General features: G+C 42.8%; 1 protein-coding gene across 2 annotated transcripts in view; it reads left to right on the top strand.

The window, feature by feature from the left end:
* LOC106579986 (nuclear receptor subfamily 6 group A member 1-A) overlaps positions 1-21,843 on the top strand; it is a 105,525-nt gene that overhangs the window by 66,812 nt on the left and 16,870 nt on the right. The window contains exon 1 of one of the 2 annotated variants that reach the window (XM_014160480.3): positions 9,431-9,635. The exons of the other annotated variant lie outside the window; for it this stretch is intronic. Coding sequence (XP_014015955.1) covers positions 9,620-9,635 — 16 coding nt within the window. The 5' untranslated portion in view covers positions 9,431-9,619. Of the gene's footprint in view, positions 1-9,430; positions 9,636-21,843 lie in introns of those variants that run through there. 2 annotated transcript variants of the gene reach the window in all.

Below are 21,843 nucleotides of genomic sequence, written 5' to 3'. Positions count from 1 at the left end.
AATATGGTATTGGAACTGACCCTGTATATAGCTTTTTACTTTCTCGTGTTCTTCTTATTTCTTACTTTTATTTATGTGTTTTTGTTCTACCTTATGTAATTTTTTTGTATTACATTTATATTGATAACTGCATTGTTGGGTTTAGAGCTTGCAAGAAAGGCATTTCACTGTACTTGTGCATGTGACATTAAAACTGGAAACTAATCTTTGGGGGTGGACGTGACCCCGGAGCCTGTTGGAGAGTGAGGTCAGCCCTCATTAAGGCAAGCTCACGTCACACCTCTATCCTTCACTATCTATCTTACTGACTCACAATTTATATCACCATTATGCTGTATGCCACTGCTTAGAGAAGGAACGTATTTGTTGTGTGTTTTAAAAGAGAGAGATTAACTGTAGATGTGTTTGCGGTGTAGAGTGGGCTGTGTCTCATTGGTTGTGTCAACTTGCTCTATTACAATGGGCTGTGACTTTTTGTGATACAGAATCTATAGTCTTCTCCGTATGGATGTGGTTTGAAGTTGTGAATATTTTATATTGGGTGTTTGTGGTTTATGTGTAGATGGGTTATTGAGAAAGATAAAGGGTTTGTCTATTCCTGTTATAAAGGATAGTCATTGCCTCCCAACTCAAAAGGAATTTGCCAGTATGCTTGGCCAAACAGGAAAGGGAGGGGGAGGGGAGCAGCAAACTAAATACTACCCTTTGTTGCTCTGTTTAGGGAAATGCAAAAAAAAACTAACAATAAGCTCTTTCCAATTGACATCTGATTAAATTAACATTTCAGAAAACAGCTTTACATGATCACTATTGTTGTGTCCTGGCCTTTGTTTAGTGGTATCACCCCTAATGAATACACTTCTCATGTATTTGTTATGGTTATTTCTATTCATCTTCTTAGATAAAGTTGTGAACATTCCCTCAAACATTTGAATAGTTTTTAAGAAATATGCAAAAAATTCAACAAGTAGTCAACTGGGATTCAAGTGATGTTATGTGACAGAAACCGCTGATGTCCCCCAGCCAGTGTTCTCTCTCTGTGTGCTCAGCCTGTTGTGCAAGGGCAGACAGTGGGCCACATATATAACCTCCCTCATTGTTTAACCAGATAAATCAGGGCTGTTTGGGATTTAGATTAGCAACGATACAGGGAACAGAAGCCATAAACAAGGGGACATCCATGAGACATGTAGAGATAGCCTCTACCTGACCTGACCTGTTGTAGAACAGTCATAATGCCTCTCCACATCGCCCTAATAACTAGCCAAGTAAATCGCAGGCAACATTATCCCCGCCGTCCCCTGTGACTTCAAAGTTAAAGGCAAAATTGCTGATTATGCTGTTCATCTTTGCCGTGTGCGTGGGGGGGGGGTGAAGGTACTAAGGTCAAGGGTGACATATGGCCAGTTCCCATGGCCGAGCTCCCCGCTCATCATCATCAGGCTTGGTTTCCTATTAGCATTGACAAACTGAGGTTATGCCCTTCAAAACATGTAAACAGAGGACATTTCCTTCAGAGGTACAGATTTGCCAAAAACATACAGTATGGCATCTGCCTGTGCCAAGTATATCCTATTAAAGTGTAGAATGGTGCATTGACAGCATGACTAACAATCTCCGTATTTCTATCATATGAAATCAAAGTGCAATAACACAAACAACCAACATTTTACTGAATAGCAGTTGTGATTAGTGCATATAAACCATAGATGTAATATACAGTAAAGTCCCTGTGGAGTAACCTTGACACAGTGACATATGGCGCGAGACTCTTTAGGGTATTACTGTAAAGTAATCTTGGAGACGGCGAGACTTGTCTTTGGCTATTACACTACTAGAGCAGGTCTGTCGATGGATCAGCAATCTGCTATATTACCAGTGGTGTAAAGTACTTAAGTAAGAATATATTAAAGTACTACTTAAGTAATTTTTGGGGGTATCTGTACTTTACTATTTATATTTTTGACTACTTTTACTTCACTGCATTCCTAAAGAGAATATTGTACTTTTTACTCCATACATTTTCTCTGACAACCAAAATGACATTTTGAGTGCTTAGCAGGACAGAACAATAGTCAAATTCACACACTTATCAAGAGAACTCGTGGTCATCCCTACTGCCTCTGGCTTGGCGGACTCACTAAGCACAAATGCATCTTTTGTAAATAATCTCTGGCTATCCGTACATTTTTAAAACAAGAAAATGGTGCCATCTGCTTTGCTTAGTATAATGAATTTTAAGTGATTTATACTTTTACTTTTGATACTTAAGTATATTTTAGCAATTACATTTACTTTTGATACTTAAGTATATTTAAAACCAAATACTTTTAGACTTTTACTCTAGTAGTATTTTACTGGCTGACTTTCACTTTTACTTGAGTAACTTTCTATTAAGGTATCTATACTTTTACTCAAGTATAACAATTGTATACTTTTTCCACCACTGTATATTATTACTACGACTGATTTCAAGTTTCAAGTTTTAATGTCACATGCACACGTACAGTGAAATGCCTTGCAAGCTCTAAACCCAACAATGCAGTCATCAGTAACAATGTAATATAAAACTTATCATAAGGTAGAACTAAAACACACAAGAAATAAAAATAAGAAATAGGAAGAACACGAGAAAGTAAGCATACTATATACAGGGTCAGTCTGTTCCAGTACCATATTTACAATGTGCAGGGATCCTGAAGTGATGGAGGTAGATATGTATAAGGGTAAGGTGACTGGGAATCAAGATATATGATGAACTGAGTAGCAGCAGCGTATATGATGATTGTATGTGAGTGGATGTGCTTGTGTGTAGAGTCAGTGTCAATGTATGTGCATATTATGTGTGTGTGTGAGCAAGTGTTGGACTGAGTTTCTGTGTGCGTGAGTGTGAAGAGCCCAGTGAATGTGCATAAAGATAAAATAAAATACAAGGCTCAACACAGATAGACCGTGTAGCCATTTTGTTAGCTATTTAGCAGACTTATGGCTTGGGGATAGAAGCTGTTCAGGAGCCTGTTGGAGACAGAATTGATGCACCGATACCGCTTACCATAAGAAGCACAGAGAACAGTCCATGGCTTGGGTGGCTGGAGTCTAATGGTTTTCTGGGCCTTCCTTTCACACTCCCTGATATAGAGGTCCTGAATGGCAGGGAGCTCAGCCCAGTGAAATGTTTATTGAATTTTTTATTTAACCTTAATTTAACTAGGCAAGTCAGTTAAGAACAAATTATTATTTACAATGACGCCTAGGCAGTGGGTTAACTGCCTTGTTCAGGGGCAGAACGACAGATTTTTACCTTGTCAGCTCGGGGATTCGATCCTGGCCCAACGCTCTAACCACTAGGCTACCTGCCGCCCTCATGATGTACCGGGCTGTCTGCACCACCCTCTGTAGCACCATGTCATCGAGGGCGGTGCTATTGCCATACCAAGCAGTGATGCAGCCAGTTAACATGCTCTCAATGGTACAGCTGTAGAACTTTTTGAGGATCTGAGGGCCCATGCCAAAGCTTTTCAACCTCCTGAGGGGGAAGAGACGCTGTTACGCCTTCTTCGTGACTGTGCGTGTGTGGACCATTTTAAGTCCTTATGGATTTGGACACTGAGGAACTTGAAGCTTTCGATCCACTCCACTGCAGCCCTGTCAATGTGGATGGGGGCTTGCTCGCCCTCCCATTTTCTGTAGTTTACGATCAGCACCTTGGTCTTACTGACGTTGAGGGAGAGGTTGTTGTTCCAGCACCGCACTGTCAGGTCACTGACATCCTTCCTGTAAGCTGTCTCTTCGTCGCCAGGGATCAGTTCTACCACCTACCACAGGCCTACTTGCATTCAGCAAGCTTGATGATGGTGTTGGACTTGTGCATGGCCACGCTGTCGTGGTTGAACAGGGAGAACATGAGGGGACTAAGCACACACTCCTGTGGGGCCCCCGTGTTGAGGTTCAGCGTGGCGGAGGTGATGTTTGCTTACCCTCACCACCCGGGCTCGGCCCGTCAGGAAGACCAGGATCCAGTTGCAGAGGGAGGTGTTCAGTCCCAGGGTCCTAATCTTGGTGACGAGCTTAGATGGGACTATGGTGTTAAACGCTGAGCTGTAGTCAATGAACAGCATTCTCACATAGGTATTCCTCTTATACAGGTGGGTGAGGGCAGTGTGGAGTGCAATTGAAATTGCGTTGTCTATGGATCTGTTGGGCCGGTATGCAAATTGGAGTGGGTCTAGGGTGTCTTGGATGATGGAGTTGATGTGTGCCATAACCAGCCTCTCAAAGCACTTCATGATTACAGATGTGAGTGCTACAGGGTGGTAGATGGTGGTGATCTTAAACGATATGGGGATTACAGACTGGGTCAAGGAGAGGTTGAAAATTACAGTGAATATGCCTGCCAGCTGTTCTGCGCATGCTCTGAGAACGAGCCCTGGAATACCGTCGGGCTTTGCGGGTGTTGATCTGATTAAAGACCTTACTCATGTCGGCCTCAAAGGGCGGGATCACCCAGTCTTCTGGGTCAGTGGCGGCCCTCACACACGGCACAGTGTTGTTATTGTCGAAGCGTGCATACATGCATTCATTTTGTCTGGTAGAGAGGCATCGTTGGGCAGATCACGGCTGTATCTTCCTTTGTAATCCGTAATAGACCGTAGCCCCTGCCACATGCGGTGGTTGTCGGAGCCATTGTAATATGATTCTACCTTTTTCCTATATTGTCCTTTTGCTCGTTTGATGACTCTGCGGAGGTCTTAGTGGGACTTCTTGTACTTGTTCCTGTCCTCAGCCGTAGCCTCAGGGTTGTCTGCGATAGCCCTGAGTGCAGTAGCTCTGTGCATTAGTTTAGCGCCAACCTCTGTGTTGATCCAGGGCTTTTGATTGGGGAAGCAGCGAACCTTCACTATGGAGACAACGCCGATACATTTCCTAATGCCAGCTTGTTATTTTTCTTGTCCTGGGGTGGAATGTATACAACAGTCACGATAACAGATGAAAACTCCCTTGGGAGGTAGAAGGGTCGGCATTTGACCATCAGGTATTCCAAGACGGGTGAACAATGATACTTCCACTGCGCTCGAGTCAGCACAGTGTCAGCACAGACAAAAATTGTCGCTCAAACAAAAGGAGGAACTAACAAAAAGTAAGAAACAACAATGAAAATGAAACAAGTGGGGTTCTAGGAGGGGTTCTGAAAGACATTAATGGGGGTGTCCACAAACGCTTCCAACTTAGTCAATGGCTTTTAAAAATTTTATTAGCCTGTGAGTTTATGCAATTTTCAAAATGTTTCCACCAATCTTGTAACCCCTTTGGGTGGATGTCAGTGAAAGAAACTCTACCACAAAAGTGTATTTTGAACACTCAAATATCTGGGCCCTAAAATACACCCACCATGAACGCCCACTAAATTTGCCCAAGAAGAGGCAAACAAAATAAAATCAACACCAAATTTAAAAACGGGCAACAAACTAAAAAGTGGAGCAAAATGAAAACCGGGAAGATCAGATAAAGGATTGTTTTTTACAAATCAAAATAGAAAACACTAACTAAAGGTGTTAACCCTCCAAATAGCTCAAGCCAACTGGAGCGCTGGGTCAGCCGCTCTTAAATAGGTGGAACACCTTCTGACTAATGGGATGACAAGCTCAGGTGTAACACATACTGACTAAAGAGTTGACACCAATTGGTGCATCCAGCATGCTAACGTGCTAACGTCCAACCTCAAAATATAAATGGAAAAACCAAAGCCTGTAACACCTCTCTCTCTCTCTCTCTCTCTCACTCTCTCTCTCTGTGTGTGTCTCTCTGTCTCTTAATTCAATTCAAATAGGCTTTATTGTAATGGAAAATGTGTTTACATTGTCAAAGCAAGTAAAATAAACAAACAAATGGAACAACAACAAAAAACAATTACAAATGAACAGTAAAAAGATTTCTAAAATATAAAAACATTTCAAGTGTTATATTATCAGCTATGTACAGTGTTTAAGCAATATGCAAATAATTGTAGTACGAATAGTGGGGGAAGATAAATAAACAGATAAGTATCGGTGGTATTTACAATGTTGTTTGTGCTCAACTGGTTGCTCTTTTCTCATGAGAATTGGCCACAAATCTTGCTCCTGTGATTGCACATTGTAGTATTTTGCCTAATAGATATGGGAGTTTATCAATGTTGGGTTTTTTTCAAATTGTTTGTGGGTCTGTTTGATCTGTGGGAAATGTGGTCTCTAATGTGGTCATACATTTGGCAGAAGGTTAGGAAGTGCAGCTCAGTTTCCACCTCATTTTGTGGACAGTGAGCACATATCCTGTCTTCTCTTGAGAGCCAGGTCTGCCAATGGCAACCTCTCTCAATAGCAAGGCTATACTCACTGAGTCTGTACGCAGTCAAGGATTTTCTTAATTTTGGGTCAGTCACAGTGGTCAAGTATTCTGCTACTGTGTACTCTCTGTTTAGGGCCAGATAGCATTCCAATTTGCTCTGTTTTTTTTTGTTGTTGTAATAATCTACACACAATACCCCATAATGACAAAGCAAAATCAGGTTTTTAGAATTTTTTGCAAATGTATAAAAAACAACAACAACTGATATCACATTTACATAAGTATTCATACCCTTTACTCAGTAATTTGTTGAAGCACCTGTAGCAGCGATTACAGCCTCGAGTCATCTTGGGTATGACGCTACAAGCTTGGCACACCTGTATTTGAGGGGTTTCTCCCATTCTTCTCTGCAGATCCTCTCAAGCTCTGTCAGGTTGGATGGGGAGCGTCGCTGCACAGCTATTTTCAGGTCTCTTCAGATATGTTCAATCGGGTTCAAGTCCAGGCTCTGGCTGTGCCACTCAAGGACATTTAGAGACTTGTCCCGAATCCACTGCTGCTTCGTCTTGCCTGTGTGCTTAGGGTCGTTGTTCTGTTGGAAGGTGAACCATCACCCCACTTTGAGGTCCTGAGTGCTCTGGAGCAGGTTTTCATCAAGGATCTCTCTGTACTTTGCTCCTTTCATCTTTCCCTCGATCCTAACTAATCTCCCAGTCCCTGCCTCTGAAAAACATCCCCACAGCATGATGCTGCCACCACCATGCTTTATCGTAGGGATGGTATTGGCCAGATGATGAGCGGTGCCTGGTTTCCTCCAGACATGATGCATGGCGTTCAGGCCAAAGAGTTCAATCTTGGTTTCATCAGACCAGAGAACTTGTTTCTCATGATCTGAGAGTCCTTTAGGTACCTTTTGGCAAACTCCTCCCTGACCAAGGTCCTTCTCCCGTGATTGCTCAGTTTAGGAAGAGTTTTGGTGGTTCCAAACGTCTTCCATTTAAGAATAATGGAGGCCTCTGTTCTTCGGGACCTTCAATGCAGCAGACATGTTTTGGTACCCTTCGTATGTAAACTTCTGACCTACTGGTATTGTGATACAGTGATTTATAAGTGAAATAATCTGTCTAAACAATTGTTGGAAAAATTACTTGTGTCATGCACAAAGTAGAGATCCTAACCGACTTGCCAAAACTATAGTTTGTTAACAAGAAATTTGTGGAGTGTTTGAAAAACGAGTTTTAATGACTCCAACCTAAGTGTATGTAAACTTCCGACTTCAACTGTATATGTTTGATGGCAATTTTAAAAGCACACATTTTATAATGTCGTATGTTTTTCCTCCAACACCACTTTCCATCAATTTGTATAGCAGACCCTCATGCCAAATTGAGTCAAAAGCTTTTTTGAAATCAACAAAGCATGACTTTGTTTTTGTTTTAGCTTGTTTGTTTGTCAGTAAGGGTGTACAGGGTGTATACGTGGAAGATACCAGAACTGAGGATAGTGTTGAAGAGTTTAAGAATAGCCTATTTGAATTTGTGGTCTGTATCATTTTGTTTAGTATACCGTCAACACCGCAGGCCTTTTTGGGGTTGGAAGGTTTGTATTTTGTCCTGTAGCTCATCCAGTGTAATTGGAGAATCCAGTGGGTTCTGGTAGTCTTTAATAACAGACTCTCTACGTTTTGTAAATTATCATGTATATGTTTTTATTCTTGGTTCTTTGTTATATGGCCGAAAAGGTTTGAGGAGTGGTTTATCCATACATCTCCATTTTGGATAGGTAGCTCTTCATGTTTGTTTAGTGTTTTCCAATTTTCCCAGAAGTGATTTGGTTCTATGGATTCTTCAATCACATTGAGCAGTTTTCTGTCATGCTATTACTTATTTCTTCTTAGTGTATTTCTGTACTGTTTTAGTGTTTCCACATAGTGAGGGCGTAAGCCAATATTTTCTGGGTCTCTGTGTTTTTGGTTGGATATGTTTCTCAATTTATTTTTAAGGTTTTTGCATTCTTCATCAAAGCATTTCTCATTATTGTTAGTTTTCTTAGGTTTTCCACTTGAATTTAAATGTGATATGTTAGCTGATAGGTCAGTTATACTGTTCATGCTTCCTACTGCTAAGTTTACACCTTCACTATTGCAGCGCTCTCTCTTGGTCTCTCCGTCTCCTCCATGGCATTTGAATGTGAAAAGCCTCTTATGTGTGACTTACTTAGGTAGGTCATTAGCATTGGCATGGGGGGTGGGCTGTGTGACTGTGGGGCTGTGGGAGAGTGAACAAGTGGCTGCAGCATTAGCAGGGTGGAGCTCAGGAGGGTGAGCTAAGACCTGACTGGACAGGACAAGGGTGATCCTAGGAGAGGTGGGTAATGGGTTGAGAATCATTAGGGTAGCAGGGTACAAGGTAGCAGGATAGCAGTAGAGTACGTGGTCCACTGGTTCAGAACTGGACCCTTCATAACATGGCTTCTTAGAGAGGACACTGGAGGGAATGAAGGAGGAAACCCCAGTGGATGGTAAGGCATGACCAAACAATTCACAAAGAACTAGTTATAGGAGTACACTATACCAAGCAATTCATTGGAGAACTGTATGAGTGGCTGAATGTTGTGATGTTGCTCTGTGTGTTCATTTTGTGGGGTATATTTGTGACATGAAATGTTGGATCATTATTGTGGACGGAAACATATGCCTGCAGGAACAGATAAATATCATTCTTATCTTGTACTTTTTAAGCCATTTCTAGAGGCTTTGTTTTTTTTCCCTTTGCACTGTTCCTGGTTTGATACCTAGCAATGACACATTGGTTAACTCTATTTGTTTTCTATTGACAAAATGACTCAATTAGTTAATGTCAGTGTATGTTGTCAGCTTGAACCTGTTTATGCTTGAACGTGCACTTTGGTTCTCTGTGAAAAGTGCCAGAGGCAGAGGGAGGGGAGGCTAATTTGGGCAGGGAAAGCATTGTTCAACAACAGAGAAAATAGTACTATCAGTTCCACTCAGATAACCCCTAGTTGTCATTGGACCTCAAGCCAAGCCGTGACCCCATGGCTTGAACTCTGTGGTCATGTGACCAGGCAGTAAAGTGGCCAGTGGTGCTGGCTTAGAAGTCTCTGCTCAGAGAGAGGACAGGCTGTGGAGGGAGGAGGTTGTATGTCAGAGCGAGAGAGAGGGAGAACAAGAGAGAGAGAGAGAAGAGTCATGAGGCCAAGGCTCCCATGCCCTGTGGCTTTTTTTTAGCGGAATCTGTGCTTGAATGGCGTCCTGGCAAACTGGGAGAAGCATGAAATGGATACATGGGAAGGTAAGGGAGGATACGAGAGTGAAAGGGGTTGGGTCTGTTGCCTTTATGGCTCATACTTTATGCAACCCTAAATATGCATGTATAAATGAGAGAACAGGCTAGCATTTAGTTGGTGCGAATCATTTTGGTTTCCTTTTTTACCATCACCATATTCACTAGCATTTTGGCTAAGCACTTTGTTTTCATTTCATATGTTTAGCAATAGATGAGGATGATTCTGGAGTTGAACAAATAATAAATCAATGAATTATGTTGTTGTTCCACTGAGGATTTCAAACAACACGATATTGAGAAAAATTGAATGAACAGAATGTTTTTTTGTTAAATGAAATTTAGACAATGGTTTTGTCAAATTATTTTCTTTGTTTCCTGATTTCTTCTTGGAAAAAAGGACTGGTTACAAACACATTATGTAATTATATTTTGACTAGTTTGTTACTTTTGTTGCAGCTATACTTGCCAAGGTATACATGTGATATATTTGTTATTTCAAATATGTTTTTGTATTTTGTTGAATAATCAATGAATTTCTATGAATTAGTCAATACAATATTGTACAATATTGTTCAAAGTCTTTTCAGAGTATTTCAATATATTTCATTATGTGTGTTCATTTGGGTGTAGTAGAGTATTTGTGTGTATTGGTATGTATAGTTGATTGGGTTGTTGTGTCCTGCTGAGTGAAGTTACATATGTATTGATCTGTGGTATGTGACTGTGGCCCATCTGGAAAAGGTTTTGTCCCCAGTCAGCATTGTTTATGTGATAGAGGAGAGGTTAGGATTGCTTCACTGGGCAGTTTTAACCCCCTGGGTTAGCCCAGCTGTGACTACCTTCCCAAACCTAACACAGTTTCACTTTATTTCAGGGTATAATAAGTAGCTAATGTACTGTCTCTCACTGACTATTGTAGTTGTTATAGTATTTTATGTTGATACAAATACCTTTAGTGTAAGTTAATGGTAAAGGAATTTGTAGTTGCTCATTTATAGCCCAAACCAATCCACTCAGTCAGTCCTACTAACTATCATGTCCTTAGACTTTGCAGATAACTCAGACCTCTGCAATGTTCTCAGTCAATGGGATTATGTCACATTTCTCTTTCCCAGGTTAGAGTTACAAATCAATGTAGTGTTTGTTGGGACACAGTGAGAAGTTTTTTTTTGGTATGGAACATTTTTTTCAATGTGGAATCAGTCATATTTCTTCATACATGAGTAGTATATGACTTGTAACTCAGTGTTACCACAGTTCCCACCAGGCATTGTTCTAGAGACACCATGTTGAATGGACAACCAGATCAAGACTGGGCATTATTTGTTTGATAATTGTTATACATTTTAGTAATCTAGCAGATACTCTCATCCAGAGCAATTTACAGTAGTGAGCACATACATTTTCATACTTTCTTTCTGTACTGGTCCCCCGTGGGAATCGAACCCACAACCCTGGCATTGCAAGCGCCACGCTCTACCAACTGAGCCACATGGGTATGTGATAGTCATTGTAATCATTAGTCTAGTGGTTTAACTATCAGCATAGGAAACATTTCTCTCATGTTTCCTATTGTCTCTTAAAGATGCACTATGCAGAAATCGCTCAGCCATTTCCTGGTTGCAACAATTTCAATAGTTCCCCTAATTTCATTTAATGTGACCAAACAAGCAAGTATAGTGTAGAGAATAATTGTACCATCTAAACCGCTGTGAAATATATTTTCCAAACATTTTGTATTTGAAGCTGGTGCACCAAACCGAAATTAAAAGACGCAAAAACTAAATTTAAGAACGGGAAGCATAGAAAGAGCGCACATAGAACAGATCTACCGCTTCTTAGACTTGCTTTCAATGAGAATGACAGACTAATAACTCATATTTCCATGTGAATTTGGTCGGGTCGCCCAAAAAGTTACATATTGCAGCTTTAAGTGTTGTATTTTCTGGGAAGGGAGGGGTTACTGTATCTGCTCCCTCCCCCATGCTAATCCTATCCAGTCAGCGTTAGAGGTTGTGTTTCTTCTGCAGCTGAAGGAGGGTTAAATCCAATCAGTCTTTTATAATGTAAAGTAGCCCGCTGATGCCTTTCCTGTCTCAACACACCACGTCACTCTGGACTTGCCAGGAAGTCCCTTTTCTTACAAATTCTGGTTAAGGGGGAGTGTGTGTGCGTGTGTGTGTGTGTGGATGAGGGGGTAGGGGGATAGAGGCTGTGTGTGTGAAGATCAATAAGAGTGGGGGAGGTCAGGAATCGTGGCTTCTGTAATGCAGGCTAAATATAGCTAATGCCAAAGCCTCTTATTATGGCCGTCAAGGGCCTTTTCGATCATTCCATTCAAACCTTTATGTGAGTTCTGATCCAGACAAACCAAACCATCAAGTCCACCATATCTCAGACTTTTGTCTCCAAGGGAAGTGTTATTTAAACTGCCAGTACCCATCCCCCGATGCTTACGCACTTTAAATCTAACACAAACACCATCTGATACTCGTTATGAACAAAGGACCTAGTTTGACCTGATAACTTTATTGATTTTTGAAATCTTATTTCAACCCCCTACACACACACACACGCACACATATAAAGTGCTTGATTGCATTATAGTGTGTATTTCCCAATACAGGAAGAGTCTGGTCATAGGAGAGATGGGTGGGAGTTCGCCTGCTGAACCTGTTAGCCTGCTTATGCTGCCTCTAGCAAGCCTCAAGTCATACTGAGGAGTGCTGGGGAAAACAGGCTTTTATTAAAGAGGGGGTTTATATGGCCCAGTGTTACAAGCGCCTGTGTTGTTAAATATCACCATGTGGTTCATATCGGGTTGTGCTGACTGTTTAGGCTCCACATTAACAAGCACACTGTCAAACTGCTGCACTGGATTTCTGGCAGCATACTCATGTTTGACAACAAAGAAATAGTATTTAAACATGCAAAATGCCCTACTTTTGTCACCTGTTGGTTGAAACATTGTATTTGGACTTTTATTGAACACTATAGTAATTATATAATCGCTCCGACATAGTGTGCCCCATTCTGTGACGAGAATCAATTAGATTTGTGTCAATGGTCATGTTGAATTTAAAGATTGTGATGAGTGGCCTTTTCTTGATGTATTTTAGGGAATGATTTGTAACTGTTGCCACTGCTGAGAACCCAAGGAGCTATGATGCAGAGAATCAGCCCAACACGTCAATGAATATTGATTACATTCCAATAATGAGATCAAAGACCTTCAAATGTACCTTTAGGAAATCAATGGCCCTCTCAAACGTGTTTGTGTTAGGGCAGTATGTGGAAGTTGACAGGAGAAAACATAGTGAGCTCTCTTGTTCGTATTTCTATCTGTTTTCTCAAGACTTGTTTCTGTTTGGGACAAAAGAGAATTCAAGACAGCATTACCCTTCATGCTGTTACTGATTCTTTATGAATTTAATAAATGTTTTGGAATGAGCTGGATTATGGAAATCAGAAACAATATTTACTTTAATGGAATCTCTGAAATATCTAACAAACTAGTGACTAATACAGTATTAATTAGCATATAATTAACATGGTATCTGGCTGGAGTCTAATTACCCAATGCTAATGACCCAGGCTGTAATCCCTGGTAAGATCTCAGCCCTCCGCCCTGAGACAGTACTGTGTGAGAGGGGTACATTTTATCCAGTATGCGATGTCAACAGGCCACCATTGACATGACTATGAGCCAAATCTACAACTGCATAGAAGTAAAAATATTAACATAACACTAAGGAGACAGAGAGAGACAAAACAGCATGTTGGCTGACTGTTGGGAAGGTATATCTCTGGCCCATGTTGGTTCTATCTTCCTACTATCTCACCACTGGCAGAGAAGAGGTATTCGGAGTGGGCTTCTAGTCCGACTCAGGAGGCGTGCACACCATCCAACGCTTCCTAGTATATTACTCGCTAATGTAGACAAGCTCATGGTGAGGATCTCCTTCCAGAGAGACATCAGGGACTGTTTCACAAAATCATGGCTCTCTCGGGATATACTTTTACCATCCATACAGCCAGCTGGGTTCTCAGTTCATCGCGCAGACAGGGATAAAGAGCTCTCTGGGAAGAAGAAAAGCGGTGGTGTATGTTTCATGATTAACTACTCATGGTGTGATTGTGATAACATACGGAAACTCAAGTCATTTTGTTCACCCGACCTAGAATGCCTCACAATCAAATGCAGACCATACTACCTCCCAAGAGAATTCTCTTCGGTTATAGTCACAGCCGTGTATATTCCCCCTAAAACCGATACCACGACGGCCCTCAAGGAAGTACACTGGACTTTATGCAAACTGGAAACCACATATCCTGAGGCCGCATTTATTGTAGCTGGGGATTTTAACAAAGCAAATTTGAGGAAAATGCTATAAAAGTTCTATCAACACATTGACTGTAGTACTCACTTAGGATAAACACTAGACCACTAGTAAGATGCCTACAAGGCCCTTCCCTGCCCTCCCTTCGGGAAATCAGATCACGACTCCATTTTGCTCATCCCTTCCTATTGGCTAGTCTGACGAATCGGAATCCATGCTCCAAGATTGTTTTGATCACGCGGACTGGGATATGTTCCGGGTAGCCTCTGAGAATAACTTTGACATAAACACGGACACGGTGACTAAGTTAATCAGGAAGTGTATAGGGAAGGCTGTTCCCATGGTGACTATTAAAATCTACCCAAACCAGAAACCATGGTAAGCATTCATGCAAAACTGAAAGCACGAACCACCGCATTTAACCATGGCAAGGTGACTGTGAATATGGTTGAATACAAACAGTGTAGTTATTCCCTCCGTAAGGCAATCAAATAGGCAAAACGTCTATACAGAGACAAAGTGGATTTGCAATTCAACGGCTCAGACCCACTGCAAACTTCTCTATCCCATCTGGGCAAGAGGAATACCTACGTCAGAATGCTGTTCATTGACTATACCGTAGCTCAGCCTCCAACACCATAGTACCCGTCTAGCTTATCATGACGCTCGAGGCTCTGCATCTGAACCCCGCCCTGTGAAACTGGGTGCTGGACTTCCTGACGGTTCGCCCCCAGGTGGTGAAGGTAGGAAACAACACCTAAACTTCGCTGATCCTCAACACAGGGGCCCTACAAGGATGTGTGCTCAGCCCCCTCCTGTACTCCCTGTTCACCCATGACTGCGTGGCCATGCATGTCTCCAACTCAATCATCAAGTTTGCAGACAACACAACAGTAGTAGGCCTGATTATCAACAATGACAAAACAGCCAACAGTGAGGAGGTGAGGGCTCTGGCGGAGTGGTGCTATGAAAGTAAACTCCCTCAACGTCAACAAAACGAAGGAGCTGATCATGGACTTCAGGAAACAGCAGAGGGAGCACGCCCCTATCCACATCAATGGGACCGCAAGTTCCCCAGTGTACACATCTCTGACAATCTGCAATGGTCCACCCACACAGACAGTGTGGTGAAGAACTCGCAACAGTGCCTCTTCAACCTCAGGAGGCTGAAGAAATTTAGCTTGGCCCCTAAGATCTTCACAAACTTTTACAGATGCACAATTGAGAGCATCCTGTTGGGCTGTATCACCGCCTGGTACGGCAACTGCACTGCCCGCAACCGCAGGGCTCTCCAGGGGATGGTGCACTGCCCAACGCATCACCGGGGGCACACTGCCTGCCCTTCAGGACACCTACAGCACCCGGTGTCACAGGAAGGCCAAAAAGATCAAGGACATCAACAGCCTGAGCCACGGCCTGTTCACTGTATTCTTTCCTACTGTATTTTAGTCAATGCCACTCCGACATTGCTTGTCTTAATATTTATACATTTCTTAATTCCATTCTTTTACTTTTAGATTTGTGTATTGTTGTGAATTTTTAAATACTACTGCACTGTTGGAACTGGTAACACAAGCATTTAGCTACATCTGCAATAACATCTGCTAAATATGTGTATGTGACTGATTTGATTTGAGACAGATAGAAAGAGCGGCCGAGAGAGTCGTCAGGTACTATACTTAATTAGGAGAAAGCATGCACCCTTTCCTCCCATAAAGGAGTGAGTATGGAGTAGAGAGAGATGTAAAGAAGGAGGGAAGGGAGGGAGGGAGGTAGGAGGGGAATTAATAGTGGAAAAGTACAGCAGATCCCTTCAACCCCCGCTGCCTTTCAGCTGGGGATGATTGTGATGGAAACACAAGACAAAACCGCTGAGTGAAATACCCTTCAGCAGGCCTTGTGGAAGAGGGAGGGACGGAGGGAGAGGAGGCAGTCACAGGACCCAGACTGTAGAGAGAGAGAGGGTAGAGTTCAAGATGAAGCAAAGGCTTGACTTTACAACTCTCCCACATGTCCCGTCACTTTGGATTTATCACCCCCATCACATGATCCATGAGAAGCTGGGGGAGGGGAGGTGACCAGAACCAGGACAGAACCAGTTTGATGGACTGGACCACTGACTGCCATACAGGGAGGGGTTGGTGAGGTGGAGCCAGAGTTTGATGTGACACATTGAGATCAAGTGTTTGTGATTATATGGTGGCCATGCACTTGAAAGAGAGGGTGACAGATTTGGCAAATAAGCCTCTGCTGGTGTGAATGAAGGAAACTAACGATCATTGTGTTTTTCTCATTGAAGGAAGTCAGGCATTTCACATGGGATGCTCAATTAAATATATGGTTTTGATGCCTTCTTTGAATTACCACATGTGCTGAAATAAAACAGACAAATGGCTCAAGGCGACAGCGTTGTTCAGTTCGGCTGTCGGCTAGCCAAAGTCGGCTAGTCGAACCGAACGAGTGGTCTCGCATGCTCCCTTCAAAAATGAAAAGGGGGGGGGGGGGGGAAGCAGCAATATTACCCCGGGACAGTAGAGGGCGATGAGCTGGTAATAGCCATCTACGCCAAACAAGGAAGTGATGACACATCCAAACACACCCGAGAATAAAATAGTGTACAGAGAGACAGTTGATTGGATGTGTGTGATTTGCCAGGGATCTACAGTGAGGGAAAAAACGTATTTGATCCCCTGCTGATTTTGTACGTTTTCCCACTGACAAAGAAATGATCAGTCTATAATTTTAATGGTAGGTTTATTTGAAAAGTGAGAGACAGAATAACAACTAAAAAAATCCAGAAAAACGCATGTCAAAAATGTTATAAAATGATTTGCATTTTAATGAGGGAAATAAGTATTTGACCCCTCTGCAAAACATGACTTAGTACTTTGTGGCAAAACCCTTGTTGGTAATCACAGAGGTCAGACGTTTCTTGTAGTTGGCCACCAGGTTTGCACACATCTCAGGAGGGATTTTGTCCCACTCCTCTTTGCAGATCTTCTCCAAGTCATTAAGGTTTCGAGGCTGACGTTTGGCAACTCGAACCTTCAGCTCCCTCCACAGATTTTCTATGGGATTAAGGTCTGGAGACTGGCTAGGCCACTCCAGGACCTTAATGTGCTTCTTCTTGAGCCACTCCTTTGTTGCCTTGGCCGTGTGTTTTGGGTCATTGTCATGATGGAATACCCATCCACGACCCATTTTCAATGCCCTGGCTGAGGGAAGGAGGTTCTCACCCAAGATTTGACGGTACATGGCCCCATCCATCGGTGAAGTTGTCCTGTCCCCTTAGCAGAAAAACACCCCCAAAGCATAATGTTTCCACCTCCATGTTTGACGGTGGGGATGGTGTTCTTGGGGTCATAGGCATCATTCCTCCTCCTCCAAACACGGCGAGTTGAGTTGCTGCCAAAGAGCTCCATTTTGGTCTCATCTGACCACAACACTTTCACCCAGTTGTCCTCTGAATCATTCAGATGTTCATTGGCAAACTTCAGATGGGCATGTATATGTGCTTTCTTGAGCAGGGGGACCTTGCAGTCCTTCACGGCGTAGTGTGTTACCAATTGTTTTCTTGGTGACTATGGTCCCAGCTGCCTTGAGATCATTGACAAGATCCTCCCGTGTAGCTCTGGGCTGATTCCTCACCGTTCTCATGATCATTGCAACTCCACGAGGTGAGATCTTGCATGGAGCCCCAGGCCGAGGGAGATTGACAGGTCTTTTGTGTTTCTTCCATTTGCAAATAATCACACCAACTGTTGTCACTTTCTCACCAAGCTGCTTGGCGATGGTCTTGTAGCCAATTCCAGCCTTGTGTAGGTCTACAATCTTGTCCCTGACATCCTTGGAGAGCTCTTTGGTCTTGGCCATGGTGGAGAGTTTGGAATCTGATTGATTGATTGCTTCTGTGGACAGGTGTCTTTTATATAGGTAACAAGCTGAGATTAGGAACACTCCCTTTAAGAGTGTGCTCCTAATCTCAGCTCGTTACCTGTATAAAAGACACCTGGGAGCCAGAAATCTTTCTGATGTAGAGGGGGTCAAATACTTATTTTCCTCATTAAAATGCAAATCAATTTATAACATTTTTGACATGCGTTTTTCAGGATTTTTTAGTTGTTATTCTGTCTCTCACTGTTCAAATAAACCTACCATTAAAATTATAGACTGATCATTTCTTTGTCAGTGGGCAAACGTACAAATCAGCAGGGGATCAAATACTTTTTTCCCTCACTGTACTAGATCTGATCTACCTAGCAACACATAATAGAGATCCGAAGACAGAGAAGATGTCCGCTACAGGTTCACAATGGTTGCTATAGGGGAATACGGCAGAGAGAGCTATGGTGGAGTGTTTCAAGAGAGTTATTTTGGGTCCAAACTGCTTCAGAAGACCCTCGATTTACCACCGCCAGCTGTCCTGTCAGGTACCACAATGTCAAGTCCTCATGTTTTCCTGGGAGATGCAGCTTTCCCCCTACATGAGAACCTCAGGCGCCCTTATTCAGGTATGAATTAATTCAACTTTTTCTGTTTCTAATTCCCCTTGTTACTGTATATATGTATGCACCTCTATATGAGAAGTGCAATTTTATCAAAGCTTTTGGAACATGGTTCCTGGAAAATGGTATGGTGTTTTTGTTGACCAAATTTATATATCTGACATTCTCTTGTTACCTCTCATTCACAGGTGTCCATCTCAATAAACGTGGCCGTACCTGGAACTACCACCACTCGTCGGAGAGTCAGAGAATGCTGAGAACACTGAGTTTCGAGCTGAATTGCATCACCCCTACAGTTGACCAATCATGGACGAAGGGGCGTAGACTTCACATTCAGAACTTCGGCTGGCCCTTGAGAATTTATTTTGTGTTCCCGAACACTCGACAAAACCCTAACCAATCTCCAAAACGAACAAAAACATCACAAAATGTTGTCATAATATATGCACGAACGGTACCGAACCATTTCAGTTGGGAAGCATGCAGCCACCTTTATTGAGGAGGAGAGGATCCATAGTGTAAAGCAGGGCTCTCCCATCCTGTTCCTGGAGTGCTTTTAAATTATATATATTTTTTAATTGAACCTTTATTTTTTTATACAAGTCAGTTAAGATCAAATACTTATTTATACTGACGGCCTATATCGGCCAAACCCGCAAGACGCTGGGCCAATTGTGCGCCGCCCTATGGGACTCCCAATCACATCCGGTTGTGATACAGCCTGGAATAGAACCAGGGTGTTTGTAGTGATGCCTCAAGCACTGAGATGCAGTGCCTTAGACTGCTGCGCCACTAATTAGCTGGTTAATCAGGTCAGTTAAAACTGGGGTTGAATTGAAAACCTATAGGAGGGTAGTTCTCCAGGGTTGGAGAGCCATGGTGTTAACCTATGTGATCTTGGACATGCTTTAAGGCAGTAAAATCTCTCGCGTGCTCTCACAGCTTGTGTTTGAAGTAGAATATCAAAACGGAGCAGGGTTTTGGGCGATCTATAACATATGCAAGACAATGCAGAGGGTGGAGCACCTTTTAGGTGGCCATTTTGAGAAAGAGAATGAAGAGAGCTCTCAGAGTTAAAATAAAGGGGGAAAGTATGTGGGTCCTGTCCTCTTTTCTGGCAGACTTAGTAGAGGTGTTATTCTATTACACACAGAACAGGGGCTTTAATGACTGAAAGGCTTTTGATTTAGACCTTAAGGTGAATCTTCACTGATACCTCCACCCTTCCTTCAGCATCAATCTTTGGCCTCATTGTGCTCCGAGAGCCCACTTTAATCGGGCTAAAGTCACTTTATACGGAATCATTATAATAGAGTATTACAGGACTTCAACTTCTTACGTGCTGCGACATGTAGTAAGTGGTGTGTGAAAGCATACACTTCTATATTTGTTACTGCACTCTGGAGTTACTTCTGGCAGGACGTTTCTCTATTACGTTGTTAACTGTATGGCAGTGCGAAAGACCCTCGTTACATGAGTGTTCCTTATGGAAGACCAAAAATAGGTGTTGGGGTCAAACACCTCAACACGTTTGTTTTGAGTAAGAGCTCCTCATTGTTCTCAGGCTGGTGGAATGTTCACATTAATGACTAAGGATTACATTTGAATGTGTCGGTGGGACCCGAGTGAGCCTTTTGTGTGTGTACAGTATGACAACCCCAGAAGAGCCTCCCGAGGAGACAGAACTTAAGCCTCATAGGTAATCCTATTGGGCTTTAGAGGTCTTCCATTCCCCATTCGATAGATCTGGGAGAGGCTTTATGCTACTTTACATTTCTCCTGCTCTGGCTAATTGCCTCTAGTAACAAGAACCTTACCCTGGGCTCTGAAAGTCCACTCTGCTCCTTCTAGTAACAGGAACCTTACCCTGGGCTCTGAAAGTCCACTCTGCTCCTTCTAGTAACAGGAACCTTACCCTGGGCTCTGAAAGTCCACTCTGCTCCTTCTAGTAACAGGAACCTTACCCTGGGCTCTGAAAGTCCACTCTGCTCCTTCTAGTAACAGGAACCTTACCCTGGGCTCTGAAAGTCCACTCTGCTCCTTCTAGTAACAGGAACCTTACCCTGGGCTCTGAAAGTCCACTCTGCTCCTTCTAGTAACAGGAACCTTACCCTGGGCTCTGAAAGTCCACTCTGCTCCTTCTAGTAACAAGAACCTTACCCTGGGCTCTGAAAGTCCACTCTGCTCCTTCTAGTAACAAGAACCTTACCCTGGGCTCTGAAAGTCCACTCTGCTCCTTCTAGTAACAGGAACCTTACCCTGGGCTCTGAAAGTCCACTCTGCTCCTTCTAGTAACAGGAACCTTACCCTGGGCTCTGAAAGTCCACTCTGCTCCTTCTAGTAACAGGAACCTTACCCTGGGCTCTGAAAGTCCACTCTGCTCCTTCTAGTAACAGGAACCTTACCCTGGGCTCTGAAAGTCCACTCTGCTCCTTCTAGTAACAGGAACCTTACCCTGGGCTCTGAAAGTCCACTCTGCTCCTTCTAGTAACAGGAACCTTACCCTGGGCTCTGAAAGTCCACTCTGCTCCTTCTAGTAACAGGAACCTTACCCTGGGCTCTGAAAGTCCACTCTGCTCCTTCTAGTAACAGGAACCTTACCCTGGGCTCTGAAAGTCCACTCTGCTCCTTCTAGTAACAGGAACCTTACCCTGGGCTCTGAAAGTCCACTCTGCTCCTTCTAGTAACAGGAACCTTACCCTGGGCTCTGAAAGTCCACTCTGCTCCTTCTAGTAACAGGAACCTTACCCTGGGCTCTGAAAGTCCACTCTGCTCCTTCTAGTAACAGGAACCTTACCCTGGGCTCTGAAAGTCCACTCTGCTCCTTCTAGTAACAGGAACCTTACCCTGGGCTCTGAAAGCACACTGCTGCTTCTAGTATACTTAGAGCAGGGATGGACATATAGGACCTCTGTCATCTCTTTGACAGGATTATGTCTGATTCGGTTGCAGCTAAATTTAAGTTATAAAGAAGATGAGGTTACCACTCAGTAGTAGTAGTTAAGTGTTTAATCTGTCCACAAGTGTGCCCTTGTGGACAGTACCTGAGGTCTAAAAGTTGCTATCTGCCATTTTATTAGCTTTTGGCCAATCTTATACGTTCATGATAATCAGTACTTGGTTTGGACTGAAATATGTTCCGGGACTTATTTTGGGTGCTGGTACTGTTTATATTTACAGTGGGGCAAAAAAGTATTTAGTCAGCCACCAATTGTGCAAGTTCTCCCACTTAAAAAGATAAGAGAAGCCTGTAATTTTCATCATAGGTACACGTCAACTATGACAGACAAAATGAGAAAGAAAAATCCAGAAAATCACATTGTAGGATTTTTAATGAATTTATTTGCAAATTATGGTGGAAAATAAGTA

This window comes from Salmo salar, chromosome 20 (genome assembly GCF_965601325.2).
Source record: "Salmo salar chromosome 20, fSalSal1, whole genome shotgun sequence".
In the NCBI taxonomy this organism is placed as follows: Eukaryota; Metazoa; Chordata; class Actinopteri; order Salmoniformes; family Salmonidae; genus Salmo; species Salmo salar.
The sequence above is the reverse complement of the archived record's forward strand: the minus strand, read 5'-3'. Positions and strand labels throughout refer to the sequence as shown.